Source organism: Podarcis filfolensis (assembly GCF_964270895.1).
Source record: "Podarcis filfolensis genome assembly, chromosome: 13".
Lineage (NCBI taxonomy): Eukaryota > Metazoa > Chordata > Lepidosauria > Squamata > Lacertidae > Podarcis > Podarcis filfolensis.
This window is the reverse complement of record NC_139615.1, coordinates 32,253,923-32,271,794: the sequence shown is the minus strand read 5'-3', so window position 1 is coordinate 32,271,794 and position 17,872 is coordinate 32,253,923. Positions and strand designations below refer to the sequence as shown.

Below are 17,872 nucleotides of genomic sequence, written 5' to 3'. Positions count from 1 at the left end.
CTGTACATGATGAGAAATACGGGGCTACCAGCAAAAGCAAAAGTTCTGTATTGAGTTCTCCTTGCTCCGTAACGTGTAGTAAAACGTAGCCAATTTCTTGATGTCGTGATGCGTGTTTCCTTGTCATTGCTTCACATCAAATTCCTCACATCATGGAAGGATTTGCCACATCCTGGAAGGCAGGATATAAATAATTGCAATAAATCAATAGAGATAAATCACTGGTTGTCAGTGCAAGGAAAAATGCAACATGATGATGGTATCAGAACATGCTGTTAGTTTTACTACAAGTTATGGAGGAGGAAGGGGAGAACTCAAAACCAGACTACTGTTTTGGATAGCAACCCCATGTCTCTCATAGCATGTAGTTACTGTATACTTTGAGTAACCACAGGATATCCAATGCATACACTTCTGGGACCGAAGGAAGGAATTCCTTTGAGTGTTTATTCCAGACACCTCTTGCTCCCAAAAATTAACCAACCTCTTTAGTGATTGACTAGGAATTCAAGCCCAGCCTTCCTCCTCCTGTCAATCTTAATCTGTGGCCATATTGTAGTTTGCTGTTCCCGTCAACAGCTTAGTTCAGAGTTCTGCAAATTGTCTCACTTATTCCACTGTCAGTGCTGTTGGCAGCTCATGCAAGTGGGATGAATTTTGCAAGAGCTTAGCTTAGCTCTAAATCCCAGTGCAACCATAATTAGGAGAATATAGATTCACATTTTTGGAAATAAATTGTAGCAAGGAGAACTTGCTTGAACAAACACACACACACACACACACACACACACACACACACTGAGTCAAATTCATTTTTGCTCTTAATTATTTGCAAATGACAGCCTGTTTCAGTGTTGCCTCGCTGATAGGCAGCCTGCAGGAAATGCTTACTTACAGAGATGCTGCACATGTAATGCACATGAGATCCTGAACAGTAATATTTAAAAATACTCACTAAATGCACTTCACCCATCATGAGTAGCAGTTGTGAAAGCTGCTGCCAGAATCAGAAGCATGGTCCTGCTATTTGTGGTTAGGGATACGCATTTGGTAAGGATCTTTTAAACATCACTCTTCCCGCATAAAGCATTTGCGACACATAACGGGGCTTCTCCTTGTCTGCATGTGGGGTATATATAACATCTAAAACTAGCCCTTAACAAGCAGCAGGTCTTATCTTGGTTTAGCTCAGCAGATGAACATGTCATGTGCATGCAGAAAGTAACAAGTTTGTTCCAAGGCATAGGCATCTCCAGTTACAAAACCTCACAGAGTAGGACTGGGAAGGACCTTTGCTAGAGAGCCATCACCAGTCAGAGTACATTGCACTGGGCTTAATAGACCAAAGGTCTGATTTAGTATAAAGCACATTCATTATATTCCTATGACCACTGAGTAACTGCAACCAGCCGCTGCATCTGGGCTTACCGAGAAAGAACTCAGTGGGTGATGACTTCCCATTAGATTTGCACCCCAGTAATATACATGCACACATATTTTATGCAGAAAGCGAAAGAGCGCTGCAGCCCTGAGGCTGTTTCTGCCTTGCCCCTCAAAGACGTATCAGTGGTCATCTTGGGTAGTTGCTGAGCTGTCATGCAGAACGCTCTACAAATAGGGAAACAGTGGGGATGGGGGCAGATGGAAATTAAAAGCGAGCGGCTCTGTAGCAGGGGTCTTCATTCTCTTTTCCGGCTTACGAGAGCTGCCTGCTGTTTCCTCCCAGTCTTCCTCCCCCTACCCCCCGCCGCTACCTGCTTGCTAAGGCATTTTCTTGTGGCACGGTAGAGAGAGTCCAGACATCAAGACAGGAGGCATGCAAAGGACACCCGTGACGCTGTCGAAAAGCAGTAAAGCAGCCGCATGAGAAGGCTGAGAGTAGCCAAGAAATGTCCCCCTTGTTGCTTGTCGGCATCCTATTTTGGTTTATATGTCCTTTCCCATAGGTTTAGATATTGTTTTCCCATTAGTTGGTGTGCATCAGCAACATAAATTCTTCTATGTCTGTGCATGTGCAATCCCTCCACGGACCCCCACGCCCAGGAAAGATTGATCCGCATGCAGCTGTTTCAGCTTTGCTGCTGACAAGAAATTTGGGAGCCAAGAGATGGGGAGAGAAATTTTGCATTTCATTTTTACTTCCTTTGCATATTTTTGCTTCGTCTTTTTTAATCGGCAGGGATGCCACCCCTGCGCTAAGCTTATGTTCTGTTCTTGAGATCCTTTTACACATCTTAGATAACACACACACCTCTTTCAGTTCATGCAGTCAGCGCAGGTAAGGTGAAATCCTGTGATCCCATTCCCTAGGCTGCAGTTCAGACTTCAAGCCAAGAACATCACAGATTTTCCTAATTTTTAATACTACACGCCTCCAGTTGATTTCACTACTCAGCACACCAATTTTAGGCAGTCTTTCAATGTACCTGTCTTTCATACCAGTACTCCTATGAATCAGGGGGTGCAGGACACCTGAAGGATGTAAATTTTTAGCCAAGGATATCCTTTTGTTGAGGCCTTTTACCCTGGGCCCAGGAGAGGGGCTGGGAATTAACTCTGTATATTCTCCAAAATCCACTATCATTTTTGAAACTGAACTCTGCTTGGGATGCTGACCTCAAGTTACGTGCTGAAACATGCCTGCAAAATAATAATAAAAAGCTCTTATTAATGCTGGATTGCTGTAGGACAAACTCGGCATTCTTGCTGCCCTTGTTGGCATGAGTCAGGGGTGTCACCTGCTAACTCTAAGCTACAGTGCACAGGTCCTGGAGCACACTCTCCATGGGGAGCCAGCTACCACAAAAGGGTTAAGAGCCTGGACTCAGGATTGCTGGTGTGGCATGGGGAGCCTCTCTTGAAATGAGCCACCTCAGACAGCTACCTCCTCTGTCCTCATGGTCAAGCCTGCTCTGGATCAATGGATGTGTGCAGGTCCAGAGGGTCTAGCGTCTAGCACTCACTGGAATTTGTTTCAACATTTTCTGCTGAAGAAGTCATCCTCTCCATCACCCCATACAAAAAAATTCCCCCTCGCTAAGCAAAGCCCAAACCTCCGGCATCAGCAGCTTATGGAGGGAAGCTGGCAAATTAGCACCTCCAGACGCAAGGCAGGGTTCACCTCGGGCCGGGGCTCTGCCAGTGCAACTTCCTCCATTTTAATAGTTTAATAAAAATTAGCATAATTAACGAACATCTGTATGATCCAGAGCGGTGCAATTTGGCACTCGGAAACGAGAGCTTAAACATTATTGCTGGGAGTTTAATGTTGTTTTAATTCTTTTTGGCACAGCACAGGGAAATAAAGCGCCCGGCGCCGATGGTTCTCGGCTTGTGCTCATTTGCATTCCATTCTTCCTTTTTTGATTATGAACAATCGCTGGCTCCCCAGCAATCCATCAAAGCCGAAATTGTTTTAAAATACCTCACAGTGCTCAGGCCAAGGCAGTGCTTGGAAGAAGGTGGGTCCGGTCTCAGTCTTCGCCTTTTACATCCATCTGGCACAGTCTCCCTTTCTCTGTTTTTTCCTGGTGCCTTGGGCTTGTTCACACACACATCTACATCACTTCATTACTCTGCACTTGGCTATTTTAGCAGAATGTGTGAACTGACTCTGGGCTGAAAAGCATTGTGCGTGAACTGACATCAGGTGATATGAAAGATGTTTGTGGTGATTAATCTATAATGGCTCATTCACCATGCATGTCGCCATTAGATGCTGCGTAGTCAACAAGTGATTAACATACTTGTGTGAAACAACCCATAGCCTTTATACTGAATGCTGCGACACTTGTCTGGAAACCCTTCAGCTTGCAGCGTCTTGCTCCTAACGTGTCCATGAGAGAGGTTATTCTAGAGAAGAAAGCACTCTGAATCTGCTCAGAGGAACTCTACTTTACTATTACTTCACATATCCCTGGAGCTATTTAAGGAGCAAAATGTAGGACATTCTGCCTCACCTAGTGTCCAGTGGGCCAACAGCTGCTAGAATCATGTTTTCCACCACTAAGGGAAGGGCAAAGACTCTATGGCCCCACTCACTGGCCAGAGAGCTGACAGTCCCGGGTTCTCCACAGCCAAAACAGAACTTCTGTCAGAACTTGCAGTTCTTCTGGGTGCTGCAGCAAAAGGCTCTGTAAGGACAAGTTTGCACAATGAACAGGGTTAAGTGGTAGATATTTTTCTGAACTCTTCCACTTCAAGCTGCAGGCGGAAGGATACAGTTTGAAGAATATGCAAAAACAAACACAACCCTTTCCCATTAGAAAACTGGTACATCAGGCAGAAGCCTAGTCCAAACCTTTATGTGTACAGAGAATCTTATCTATGAACATTAATACTGTATTCTTAAGTGTTATGGTAAGTTAAAAGTAGTTTTATTTGGTGCAGCATTTGTGAAGGGAGAAATACAAAGCATTTGGGACTCTTGCTTTAATGCTGCTTTATTCCAACAGGTTTATTTTATATGTTAGACTCTTGACAGTTGTATCTTTATTGTTTTAATGCAATTAATTGTAGCCTGTCTTTCTACAGTGTCCAAGGCAGCTAACCAAAAATTACATCAAATTAAAAGTTCAAAAAAATATTAAATGAGAAATAATAATTCATATTGCTATTTTAAATGCATGTACAGAAGTATAGTGTCCCAATCAAGGGAAGGAATAGTCCTGCTCTTTTCAGACCACACCTGGAGTACTGCGCCCAGTTGTGGGCACCACAATTTAAGAAAGATATTAACAAGCTACAATGTGTGCAGAGGAAGGCGGCCAAGATTATCAGGGGTCTAGAAACCAAGCCTTATGAGGAAGAGTTGAGGGAATTGGGTATGTCTAACCTGGTAAAGAGAAAACCAGATGACCCTCTTCCAAATCTACAATTCTGTGGTCCTGTGCTCATTGGACACAATCCATTAAGCCCTTTAACTTTTCTATCAACACCAAGTGGCACTTAATGCTGAGTATGTTGCAATTTATCCCACCACTACCCAGAATGATGGGCACGTGTATGTTTTACAGTGACAATCAGTGCAGTCTTGCTGTAACCTTTCAGGCTGCTTGTGTGTGTGGCTCCCATGTTGGATTAGATGGGCCATTGGGCTGATCCAGGAGGCCCTTATGTTCTTACAAGTTCTGTGACAGTGTGGTGTAGTGGTTAAGAACAGTGGACTTGTAATCTGGTGAACCAGATTCGCGTCCCTGCTCCTCCACATGCAGCTGCTGGGTGACCTTGGGCTAGTCACACTTCTCTGAATTCTCTCAGCCTCACTCACCTCACAGAGTGTTTGTTGTGGGGGAGGAAGGGAAAGGAGATTGTTGGCCGCTTTGAGACTCCTTAGGGTAGTGATAAAGTGGGATATCAAATCCAAACTCGTCTTCTGTGACAGAGGCAGGAGTCTAAGCCCATGACATCAAGGCCCTTCATCCAGCTATTTCACTTAATGCTGTTCTTACTTCAATTCCAGGAGTACAACATGTATGGCTGGTGGGTTGGAGAGCTGAACAGCATGGTGGGGATTGTGCCAAAGGAATATCTTATGCCCGCCTACGATGTGGAAAGATGAATGGCAGGTAAGACAAGGCTGAGTTCAAGTCATTGGGCAACAATTGTGGCAGATCTCCTTCAGGTTTAACTGCCTGCCATGGGACAGTTCTCCTTTACAGTCTCCATGCGATGCTCTTGAATAGTTGCTACTCACTTCAGTGGGGCTGATTTACTAGAACAGGCATGGCCAAACTCGGCCCTCTGGATGTTTTGGGATTACAACTCCCATCATCCCTGACCACTGGTCCTGTTAGCTAGGGATCATGGGAGTTGTAGTCCCAAAATATCTGGAGGGCCAAGTTTGCCTATGCCTTCACTAGAACTTGCCAAAGAACTACTGTTCTCAGATACGTCAGTCTCTCAGAACCAAGCTACACATTATAATAAATGTGTGGCATGTGTTTTTAAATAGCAGCTAAGCCCCCATCCTCGATCAATTTGAATCGGGGCCTCAGCACAGGCTGAGGAGTGGATTAACCCTTTCCACTGCAGTGCAGTTCCAATTAAAATTCTTCCCACCTCACAAACTACTATTTGTTCCAAAAAGAAAAATGCTGTCGCCCCCCCTCCACTAAATACCTATCACTCCTGCTATAGTACTGAGATTAGAGGAACCTGCAGCTGCTATTTAAAGACATTGACAAATTCAAATATGCACTTAGCATGTAGTTTGGCCCTCACTCCGTTGCTCTTAATGGCACCTGAAATTCATCACCTGAAGTGGCTGCCTTACTTTTCTCATGGCAAGTCAAAAACTTTGAAGGAACTTTCCTTTTGCATTTCTCAGCTGCTTGCCAAACCCATTACTGTTTCATCGGCTGATAAGTCTCCCCTCAGAGGTGCCTTGGAGTTAACTGAACTGCACTTAAGATAAATGAAACACATAGTGTGATTTTAATGAACCACCAGGAGGTGGTGCTGTTACTTGTGTTGAAGGGAATGCACCAGCTGGGGAAAAAAGGTGAAAGAAGGGATGCTCCAAAATGGTGGACAGTTGGCAAAGAGAAAATGGAGGGAAGCTCAGCAATTGCTCATTTGTATTCTATAACTTATCTGGTTCTGAAGATCCCTACAGATCAAGTCATTGATGAGAGGCAGAGGTATTATATGGCTTATTCTCAACTATAGAGAGAAAGCAATTTGACTTCCCTTTGCAAATAATTGTTTTGTCTAGGCAGAGATGAACTGTTGGGTAATTAACCACCTTTCTGTCTGCCTGATGAAAACTATTGAGCAACTCCAAAAGATAGCATATTCTCACAGCCATATAAGCTGGCCCAATATAATTGTCATAATATATAAACTACTTTCTTTGTTAAACCTTGGTAATGACTCAGTCTTATCTGCTGTTGACTAATGGGAAAGTGGCTCTGTGAACCACTGGTTTGTCTTGGGACAGTTGTTTTTAGGATGGGACAACAAGGATGATCATGCAGCTGTTGGCTGTTGAGGGTTACCCCTATCTGGCAGTGCTTCCCACTGATCTGGAACCGCAGCCCCCGATACCAGATAGCAAAGGAAAGAAATCTCAACCATGCTCAGAGACACTCCTGTCTCTATTATATGTGACATATTCCAGGTCTCTGAACCCTGGCAAAAACAAATTCTGAGGCTGTGTTATGGTGAGATGTGGCTTAAATTGAACAGTGAGTGGGGAGATCCATATCCTTTCATTATTGTGGATGATATTCTCCAGCCCAAGAGCAGACTGGGTATCTGAAACATTAACAGAGAGTTTGTTAAAAAGGCACTGCACGCAATGTCTCTTGATTGTCTTTTTACATAAGCCTGGATTAAACCTGGAGGAATATTGTCTCTGGCTCCATCTTCTGGCCTCTCCTTTCTGCCGGAGCAAGCCAGGAAGTCTCCACATTAGGAGAAAGCATTAAGATTCATTAGGTGAATTTTGAGTTAACAGTGAAGTGGAATTCAGTAAGGTCATACCGTGTTGGCAGGGAGCACATTTATACAAGGCAGGGCTAGGGGAGGAATAGCTGGTTAGACAAAGGTGCTAAAAAGATGTAGGAGTCAAGGTAGAAGAACAAACTATATCAAAATACAGTTTTAAATTTTACTGAATTAGTGACCAATCTGTAGCGTGGGTGCCACAAGTGGCACAGGCAGTGAAGTCTCATTGGCCTGACTGTAGCATGGAGTCAGGTCTGATTTCCTGCCTGCTCCCCACACTTAGAGGCAAGGCCACCTCAAGGCATGTGAATGGGGTGCAGTGTATGCTGCAGTGGAATTATGAAATACTTTGGACTTTGCTTGGGTGCCCTTGTCCAATAAATTGGCCACCACTGTTTAATTAACTGCAAGGCTAGCTCCATGTTTGCTTGGACCTGGGTACCAGATTTGCTCAAGCAAAAGCCCACTACTCTGTCACAAGCTGGATCAATTACTTTCTAACACATGTTAATTTCAACCGATTCACGAGGTGTCTAATACACAGTTTAGGAAGTTAACTTTAATTGGTCTCTCGCACATGCTAATTAAAGGATTGGAAGTGCCTAGTACGCAGCTCTAATGCACACATGGATCTGTCTTAAATGTGCATGAGTCTGGCTGTTTCCTGTTTTTAATACTGCAAGCCTTAAACTCTAGCACCTTCAAACCTGTAACACTTACCTCTGATATCCAGAGTCCTGAGATTACAGCAAGCAGGTGAGCAGGCTTTGTGCCAGATCCACTCAGGTCACTTGCACACTCCTTAATTTACCCTCCCTGCTGGTTTCCCAACAGCCAAGAGTGGTGAGTTGGAAATTATGCCAGGTCTGGGACTAAGCTACATAGGCCCTTTAAACGTTTATGAGCCCTGGGCAAACTGCTCAGCATTCCTTGTGCTGTAGCCTTGTGGCAAGCGATTGCCTGTATTCAGTGTAGGTTTTTCATTTCCAGAAGGAAATTGGAGGCTTTCTTCATATAACTTGAAATTTCCAAGCAGGGCTTATTTTGTGAACCAAGAGCAGAGGGGCATCCAGCACCCTAAGGCTGGATGTAGTGGGTTAGTTGCCTAGAGTGAAAACCCATTTTTGAAGTTTGTGTTTCAGACATACATAACAACAAGTCCAGGACCTTTTGTGTGGAGATTGAGTGATTTACAATGAGCACAACAGTCGCCAGACATCACAAACGGAGGGGTCCACATCAAGACTGATGAAATATTGTCAATTTTAAAAAAATGGAGTGGGAGGGTCTTGCGGAGCAACAAAAAACCTGGGCTGAATGTGGGCTGTGGGTTGGCCACCTTACTGATCATTCTATTTTCATAGTTTTTCCTCCCAAATGACCATCTTCATGTTTATTTTATGTTCCCTCCTAGATAACCTGGGTATCATCTCTTCCCGTCCCTTGCATTGTTGACGCAACAGAAACACTTCCTAGAACCCCTCTTTGCTATTCCTAAGAAAAATATGTGCACACGAGATGTCCTCAACCCACATTAAATCTGCTGCAGAAGCACAGTCTCCTCTCCTGTTGTTCCTTCAGCCTTTTCCATTCTGAGATAGAGTTCTTCACACTCTAGAGACTTTTGCTCTAGTACTTTTCCCCCACTTGGCACATGCTCTTGTTCTGCAGAAGGTGGCCAGACATTCCACATACATGATGGTGGGGGCAATACTTGCTTTTGCAGAACACTCAATGGGGAAATATGTTGACAATATTTCGGAATAAATACTTCTGTCATTTGCTGATTAGAAAGTGTTTATTGTGCTGAAGTTCTCTCTCTCTCTCTCTCTCTCTCTCTCTCTCTCTCTCTCTCTCTCTCTCTGTGTGTGTGTGTGTGTGTGTGTGTTTATCAGCTAGTCAAGTTTTACTGCTTTAGCCAAAGGCCAAAACATGCAGTACAGAATACAGTATAATTAGAATAAAACTCCCAAATCCCAGATAAAAGTTATGAGGGAGGCAGAAGAGATTCCATTTAGAACAGAGTAATTTGGATTTTATTCATGCTTAAAATATTAAGTATGCTTATAATAAATATACGCTACTTACATTAAGAGAAACATAAAGATTGAAAGACAACTGGGTAAAAAAGAAATAAATGTTTCATTTTTGTTGCTATTCATTTTGTTTGTTTGTTTGTTTTTTAAATTATATTTATTGGAAAAAAGGTTTTTGTTTTGTTTTTTTAAAAAAAGAAATTTCACACACACAAAGAAAAAACAAGACAGAAAAATAAAAATAAAAAATAAAACCATCATTCTCAGATTCCCCACTTTCAATACCTTCTTTCTTTGACCTCCTCCTCCTCCCTTTTCTTGTATTCTGATTAATAATAATCGCAGCAAATCCTTTCCTTAATTCATAATATTCTGTCATTACATTACCTTAATTCTATTTTCATCTTATCATATAGAAATCTTAAAGTTTAAAGCTTAAATCTTATTTTTACCAACTTCTCCTAACCATAACATTCTTACCTAATTCTTTAGACATTTTTACAAGAGCCAAGTAATTTCATTTCAACATTTTTCTAACATTCATTAATTTTATAGAACAATCTTAATTATATATATAAAAAAAGAGAAAAACAATCCAATCTTCATCCAGCGTCCCTTCCTCCTGGTCCCGGGCTTTGTCAGTCCTTTTTAACCTATTAATCTAGCACATTATTCATTTATTGCAGCATCAGAGGTGGGAATGTGTTTTAATAAGAAATCTGGTAGACACACACACACACACACACACACACACACATACACAGAGTCCTATAGAACAGGCCTGTATATTCCAGTTGAACACACCTCACAGCCTTGTCAGCAAGCTGCTTGACTGACCTGTTTTCTTCAAGTCCCAGGCAGGCAGCAAAGACAAAAGGTTTATTGAGCCATGTTTGGCTGTCATACATGGCTGCTAGCTGTCTACCTGGATAGGTCACAAGTTGGACAGGCTAGCTACAAATATAGCAATACTATATAAAGGAAAAAAATCTATCTGACTTACAACTCATGGATAGGTATTTAGACCAAACTCCTAGCCCCCATCTTGTTCAGGATCTAGCTTTTTGCTCCAAAATCTGATGAAACCCAAAACTGATCTGCTTCAGCTTTAATAATGCAATGTAAAATGCCACTGCAGGCGGTTCCTATTTTCTAGAGTGATAAGTGTTGAACTTCAAACTTGAACTCAGATGTGCATGGGAGCCCCTTGCCTATGGATGGAGAGTGTCTTGCAGATGCTTAGTGGAAAAGGAGAATTCTTTGTGCTGCTTTGCATGCTGAAGGTTCCAGGGTCAATTCCTGGTAGGGCTGGGAGACACCTCAATCTGAAACCCTTGAGAGCTGCTGGCTCAGAATAAATGTTGCAACTAACACATCCAGGACAAGTGCATGGAAGGTTGCCTGCCTACACCTGGATCTCTGGGATAAAGGTGGCAGAGCCCTCACTATCTGACACAATGGATCTAGTTGTGTGAGTTTTATTAAACTACACCTCCAGGGTGTGACATAGCTGAGCTATGAGACTGCAAACCATCTGCCACACCGTGATGCCAGCCAGTGGAAAGCTGTTTCTCTTCATATTTCAGGTGTAGAGGTCATTGAAGCCACAAGATGGCGGTAGTTAACTGCTCACCTGGTACATCTAAATTCCCAGTGGTAGCAAACCTGGAGTTCTTCCCCTCCCACACTCCCCAGGGATGGCATGGGAAAAGATAGTGTTTTAGTCTTTCATGTTGACAAATCCAATGGACGTGCTTCGTGGATGAAAACCTATGCTGCGACCTGCACACAGCTTACTTAAAATCCACTGAAATAAATAAGATTCTCAGTAGGCCAACTGTGTGCAAAATTGCAGCCTTACATTTGGTTTCAAAATGGCTCACCTGAAACTAACTGGGGAAGAGGAACACCTTAAGCAAATTCCTCTAACTTGAATTTGCATGTAGGACTTTGCAAATGATTTTGTTTCAACATTCGCTGTTACTGAATTTCACTTGGCTTTCGTGGGCTGAGGAAGAAACAAGGAGAGCAATCTAGTCCCATTTGATCACGGCCAACACACATAGGGCTAAAAGGAGCTTGGATTCCTTTTCACCTGTATCATTGTCTGAACAAGAGTGGACATGTGTGGAAGTGACATGGCACAAAATAGGTGTGCTGAGTGCACTTCCCACATTCCCATTCAGTCCTCCAATTCTGCCTGGGTAACTTGCTAGTAGCATAAGGGAAAGGGAGATAGGGATATGAGATGCACACACAGAGCTACCATTCATCAGATTGCCTTGGTATAAATCTGGCAAGCTTCACATTTCTGCCAGAATCTACCAATGGGAAGTGAGGTTTAAGATTTTAAAATAATCCTTCTAAGTCATATTTGAAAGCAAAATTGCAAGTTTTCAGAAATTCTGACATTTTACCAAATTTCAGTTTTAGAAAATGCAGAATGCAATTCTTTGAGTAATGTGAACTAGACTACCTACATGTCAGTGTGGTGTAGTGGTTAGTGTGTTGCTCTAGGACCTGGGAGGTCTGGGTTCAAATCCCCACTCAGCCATGGAGCTCACCGGGTATCCTTGGTCCAGTCCTAGCCTAGCCTACCTCACAGGGTTGTTGTGAGGATAAAATGAGGTGGAGGAAAGCTGTACACCACCTTGAGCTCCTTGGAGGAAAGATGGGATATTAAATGAATGAATGAATGAATGAATGAATGAATGAATGTATCTACTAGAAATCTTATATAAAGTAACTTCTTCATGCCATCATCCTTTCTAGTGTTTATGTTTAAATCTCAGGATTCTAGCTGTAGGATGTGTGGGGCTGAAATTAGCAAAATGGGGGAAAGAACTTCTATCCTACTAACTAGGACCCCAGTGGTTATGGTTTCCTACCCAATACTCTTTGCACATTTGGAGGCAGAAATGAGATGCTGTCCACAGGATGATGGAAAGGTGAGTGATGTAGATTGAAGTTCCATGTTCACAGATTTATTGATTTATTTATTGCATTTATATCCCACCTTTCTCCTGATAGTATACCATTGATTACAACTTGCTTTGGACAAACAAGTGGTGCATTTTGCCATCATGTCCCATTTAATTTCCCTGAGACATCTACTTGTCCACTTTGCAGACAGAATGCTAGATTACGTGGGCCCTTGGCTGGGCTACATGTTGTTATTACAGCATGGTCTTCTTGACAAGTGTTTGGTAGAGAAACTGGAGGAAACAGGAACTCTCCAGGGTGCTGAAACATGCATAAAATAACCCACTATCCTGTTCATGAAAACAGATTCCTCTTCTTACCCAGACTTTAAAGTCTCTTCATATGATGTGCAATAACATCCACATCAAAGATGGCATGTATACTGCAACATATGAAATTTAATGTACGTTTATTTCACATAAACACAAGCACTCTCTTGGCAATGCTTTAGATTATTTGCATCAAGCAGGGGGACTAAATGGCTTATAAGATCTTAGCCAACGTAGCCTGGGAAATTTATTTTGGAAAGATACTGATAATTCTCTTTTAGAGCCTTACGATCTCCCAGAACTACATTTCCCAGAGTTCCTTGAGAGAGGGAAATCGTAACAATTGATTTAAATTGAAATATAGTCAAGCTTTTAGAGGGTTTCCATAACATGGATACAGATTGGGCATATGGGAACATGGGAACATTCAGAAACCAGAATGTGCAGAATGTTCAACCTATTTGAACATTACAGCTTCTGAACTCAGGCTAGCTACATGTGAATGCAACTATTTCAGACAGCAATTAGAGAGAGAGAATAAGTTACAATGAACAAAAATTCATTAACAAATTTCCTTTTTTTCAGTATTTCAATAAAGGGTTATGAGTGATTCAATATAAAAGGTCAATTGTTTCCCATTTCATCTATTTTGTTATGTACTGAATTCATTTTTAGAGTCCAAGCAGATGTTTAGTGTTTATGTTTAATACTCCAGTAAACATTGGACTGTGCCAGGACGCGTTCTGATTTGCTGTTATCCTTAGCTTTACTGTGGTAATAAGCTGTGTCCACAACTCCACATTTACAAAAAAGTTATTTCAGACTTGAGTAACTGTTATAGCTTCAACATATTCTGGAAACTGGAGTTTTGTGAAATAACTGAGAGGCATTATAAAAATTCAAGAACACATACCAGCCAGGCAATGACACTCAAGGAGGGTATGAAGTAGGGCTGAAGCAGGGTGTAGCTTGGGGGACAGGGGTTATGGCTTGGGGGCAGTTCCTGAGAACCAGATAGAGAGGTCCCCCATCCCTTCTACATACACCTGACAGCAAACACTGATGTAGTCAGAACAGCAGAATTTGGAGGCAGCAATGCTTTGGCATCCCAGTTTCTGGAAACCACAGGAGGGACGAGTGCGCTTGTGCTCAAATCCAGCTTGGGGGATTTTCCATAGGCATCTGGTTGGCTAGACCAGATGGGCCATTGGCCTGATCCAGCAAGCTCTTCCTATGTTCTTATCTACACACTCGGAGAAACCCAAAGGATGGCAGAAGCACACACCATCTTTAGGATGTTGACTGACCACTGTTGGAGGAGGAATGGAATGAAGTATCCTTGGCAAGGGCATGGCTGGTTGGAATCCTGAGCTTTGGCATGTCCCACTTGTACTTTTAATTATCAGATCCTGTGGCAAAAAGCAAGTCAGGGGGGAGGCTGTCTTCTTCAGCATACTCAGTGTGTGAGCTTCCCTAAGGCATCTGGCTGCCTGTTATTTGAAGGCGGTGCTAGGCTTGATGGTCCTTGTGGTCTGACATTTTAAGATAACAATTCAGTTCTTACTTTGGTGCAGGACATAAATAGACACAATCCTGCTGACAAGGATGGTCCAGTTGCAGGAAGGAAGGAATTTACCTCTCATTAGGAAATATTTGCCTACAGTTTCTGTAAGTCCAACTTTGCTGCCACAGAGACCACTTGGGCATGGAGAGAGATGAGAGAGGCACCTGGCGGGGTTATTAGCAAACTTGGAGTTCATCCTTCTGCAGGGACTGGTTCATAATTACAGTCATTTTCTAGCTGTGCGATGAGTGTTTCATCAGGGCCTGCCTGGCTCTATCTCTCCAACCCTCATCAGTCACTAGAAGGGCTCTTTAAAGAGACAGCAGCTCCACCACCAGCAGCCCTCTCCCTCTCCATTTCTTTCTGAACAGCTGTGCTTTAATTGGGAAGACATATTTGAACCTCTCAACTCACAGGAGGCAGGGATCGCTGCCTACCGCAAATTGTTTGCTCTTCTCCACAACTGTGTTGCCCAGCAGAGGAAAAATAAAGGGCACAATTCACCAAGAAGTTCTCCCGCAAAATCTCTATTGAAATAAATGGGAGCACATCTGGTTCATTTCAGTGTGGATTGTGTCCAGTCTGATCTTCTTGTAAATCAGCTCCCAGTATTCGGTCTCACACTCCCAACATGCTCTCATATTCTAGCATGACCAAGACTCAGAACACAGGGCTGTCTTTATTCTCTGTGGAACCCATTGAGGTCTGCGGCCTCAGCAGTGGCTAAGGTGGGGAATTGGCAAAATGACTGGCATCCATCTCCTCCCTCTGCCCATCAAGGCTTACTAGCTCTCAACAATATTTAGCATGCACACAGCACTTTTGTGTCCGCATGAATCAGCCTTGTTAGGTAGGTTAGTACTATTAATCCCCATAGTTCAGGTGTGGGGAGCTGAGATTGTGTTTCCACAGAGTTTATTGCTGCAGTGAAATTTAAACTAAGGTCTTCCTACTTGGCAACTCAAGTCTCTAAGGTACTTTGCTACAGTAGCTCCTAGTGATAATGTGAATGGGGAGGACAGATAATAAGCCAGGAGCTTTTTGGACGGAAGCTGCTAGTTTTCCACCTTGTTAAGAAAAAAATTAAAAATCCACTACATAGGAAATCTTTATAGTGAGTGTAACTAACCTTTTTGGCATGGGTCACATTTACACTTGGCCAGCGCAGATCAGCTGAGAAGGGTAACCACTCCCTCTCCCTCATGAAATGGCTGGTATGATTACGTAGGGTTGCATCAAGGCACTGTGCCCTGCACAACACTGTTTCTGCTTATTTTTGTTTCCCTTTTTGCCACTGCTCCTAAACTTGGTTGGTTCTTAGAGAGTGAAATGATTTTTTTCCCCACGAGGCCAGATCACACACCCCAAACTGGGGATTAGCCACCCCTGCTCTATAGATCCACTGACTTGAGCAGTTCTGCCTCCCACCATCCAAAGGAATTGTAAGAATCTTTTCTTAAAACTTTCCTATCATCTCATGGGAACAGCACCCAGTCACCCGACTCTAGAGAAGGCCGTGTGCGTAGTGCCTGGCCTACTTCACACTTCGGGCACAAGCTTGGCATATATGGGCACAGTGAAGGCTGGACCATAAGGGCAAGCAGAGCACTGCTCCACTAATCTCCAGTTTATCATTAGCCAGCCCCCACCTGCCTGCCTTCTTACTAAGAAACAGAATAGATACACTTGTCACTCACTTTGGCTCCGCCTGCCTCTGATTTCCCTTGTCTTCTGCCCTGCCAGCCCCCATTACATGGACATCTCAAAGAGCTGAGCCGGGGAGTTCTGCATGCCTTATCCCTTTGCAATGTGGGGTCTGCTGTTCTTCATGCATAGATTTTATCCTCTGCACCAAAGCTATGGTGTGAGCTTCGGCAAAGCCCAGATCCCTGCTCTGTAATATAAGACTCATGTTGACCTTGCTCACAAAAATCCTAAAAGAACAGCAATACCATATAGTTTACAAAGTACTTTGCATGTGGAATGGCACCATGCAGGAGTGCCAACTTGAATAAAATATTGTGCAGGCCCAGGTAAGCCCCGCCCCACATAATTACATGATGCAGTGCATGCGCACACACACACACACACACACACACACACACACACCCAATTGAGTGGGAATGCCTATCAACTTTATGGGGGCCCAGCCCCCTCAAATGTTTTATTGTGGGGTCTGAAGCCCCTACAGCCCCCGAGTTTGCTCCTATGGCACCATATAAAATGATTAGCTATGCCAAACTGGCAAGCTGACTCCAATGTGGCTCTCTTCTCATCTCAGTAACACAACTTCACGTCTATAGAGTGTTTCAAGGACCTCACGTGATCCTTGCAACACCCTAGTAGGATTGGTCACTGCTGTTAGTCCGATAATGCAGAGGGTTGCCCATAGCTAGTTAATTAACTTTGAAATCATAAATGTGAATTTCTCATTTTGGAACTAGGCGTCTCTTGGTGTTTCCACAGCATTGTAGCAATTAGCAAGGTGCTGTGGCTCAAATGAGTAAAGGCAGCCAGCTCCCTCCTGCACATTTGTAAGATAAGCCTCTGGAAGCAGGTCACAGGAGATAAATCCCAGTAAGGTCTGAATCCTTCATCTCCCTTTTAGGAACCAAGCCCTGGGCCCAAGGAGGTCCCCATCTATCTACAGCTAGTATCCCAAGCAGTAAAACCAAGGTAGCACTTCTTTTTTGTTGTTGTTGTTTTAAAAAGGGTGGGCTAAGGCTCAAATTAATGTTGTAGTAGATAACCCTTGGGGTCCCTTCCAACTCTACAGTTCCATGTTTCTATGTTCATTGGCCTGGAAGCCTTCCCTTCTAATACCAAGATTAGAAGGAGCAGACTGTAGGTTCTTGGTTGTGAAGAAAAGGCGCTTGAAGCATATGCAGAGTGGCATTCATCTTCATTATTAATTTGTATCATGGATGGCAAATGTAGTGCTATCCAACTGATGCTAAACTCTAACTTCCATCTGCCCCAGCCAGCATGGCTAATGGTCAGAAACAATGGGAGTTATAGTTCAACATCTGGAGGGCTGCGTGTTGGCTATCCCTGACTCATATGTTGCAGGGTCAAGATTCCTATTCAAAACTGTCTCAAATAAAGCTCTGCTTCAAGGTCATCTTGAACTTCCCCTTTATATTAGAATATCCGACCCAAATCGCAGTGACTTGATGGGGAGGGGTAATAGTAGCAGGAGTCTAATTCACATGCTTGTGCCACTGCAAATCCAGTGCTGAAAGGACGATCTGCAGTCAGCCCAGTTCAAATAGAGCCTGGTGTTTTTTCTTGCCGTTTTTACTTTTGGCAAGAGGTGGCGCGTGGAGAATAGGGGTGCAGGATTCGTGTCCAGGCCTTGATAGAAAGAAGCATCTCTCCCGCGTCTCAGATGGCTGCCCACATCTCGATCCGCAGCTGCCGCCCCGCAACCCTGAGCTTAATGAGCCTGCAGTAGGCACAGCACTCAACCTCTCTCCCCCCCCCCTTTTTTTTCCTTTCCCCCTAATCACCACCCTGAAATTCCAGGCTGCTGGCAGGCACAGCAAAAATTACTTTCTCCATTTAAAAAAAAG

General features: G+C 43.4%; 1 protein-coding gene and 1 long non-coding RNA gene across 16 annotated transcripts in view; one reads left to right on the top strand and one right to left on the bottom strand.

The window, feature by feature from the left end:
- The window catches only part of LOC310748245, a 30,199-nt gene extending 24,664 nt beyond the window's left edge, over positions 1–5,535 (bottom strand). The window contains exon 1 of the long non-coding RNA XR_014541243.1: positions 5,435–5,535. This is a non-coding gene — a long non-coding RNA (uncharacterized lncRNA). The remainder of the gene's footprint in view (positions 1–5,434) is intronic.
- Positions 1–17,872, top strand: part of SKAP1 (src kinase associated phosphoprotein 1) — a 338,005-nt gene that overhangs the window by 301,168 nt on the left and 18,965 nt on the right. For 14 of the 15 annotated variants that reach the window (XM_083583345.1, XM_083583339.1, XM_083583341.1 and 11 more), the window contains 2 exons: positions 5,462–5,567; positions 8,864–9,243. In XM_083583345.1, coding sequence (XP_083439471.1) covers positions 5,462–5,560 — 99 coding nt within the window. In that variant the 3' untranslated portion in view covers positions 5,561–5,567; positions 8,864–9,243. Of the gene's footprint in view, positions 1–5,461; positions 5,568–8,863; positions 9,244–17,872 lie in introns of those variants that run through there. The other variant, XM_083583331.1, reaches the window with a different exon arrangement.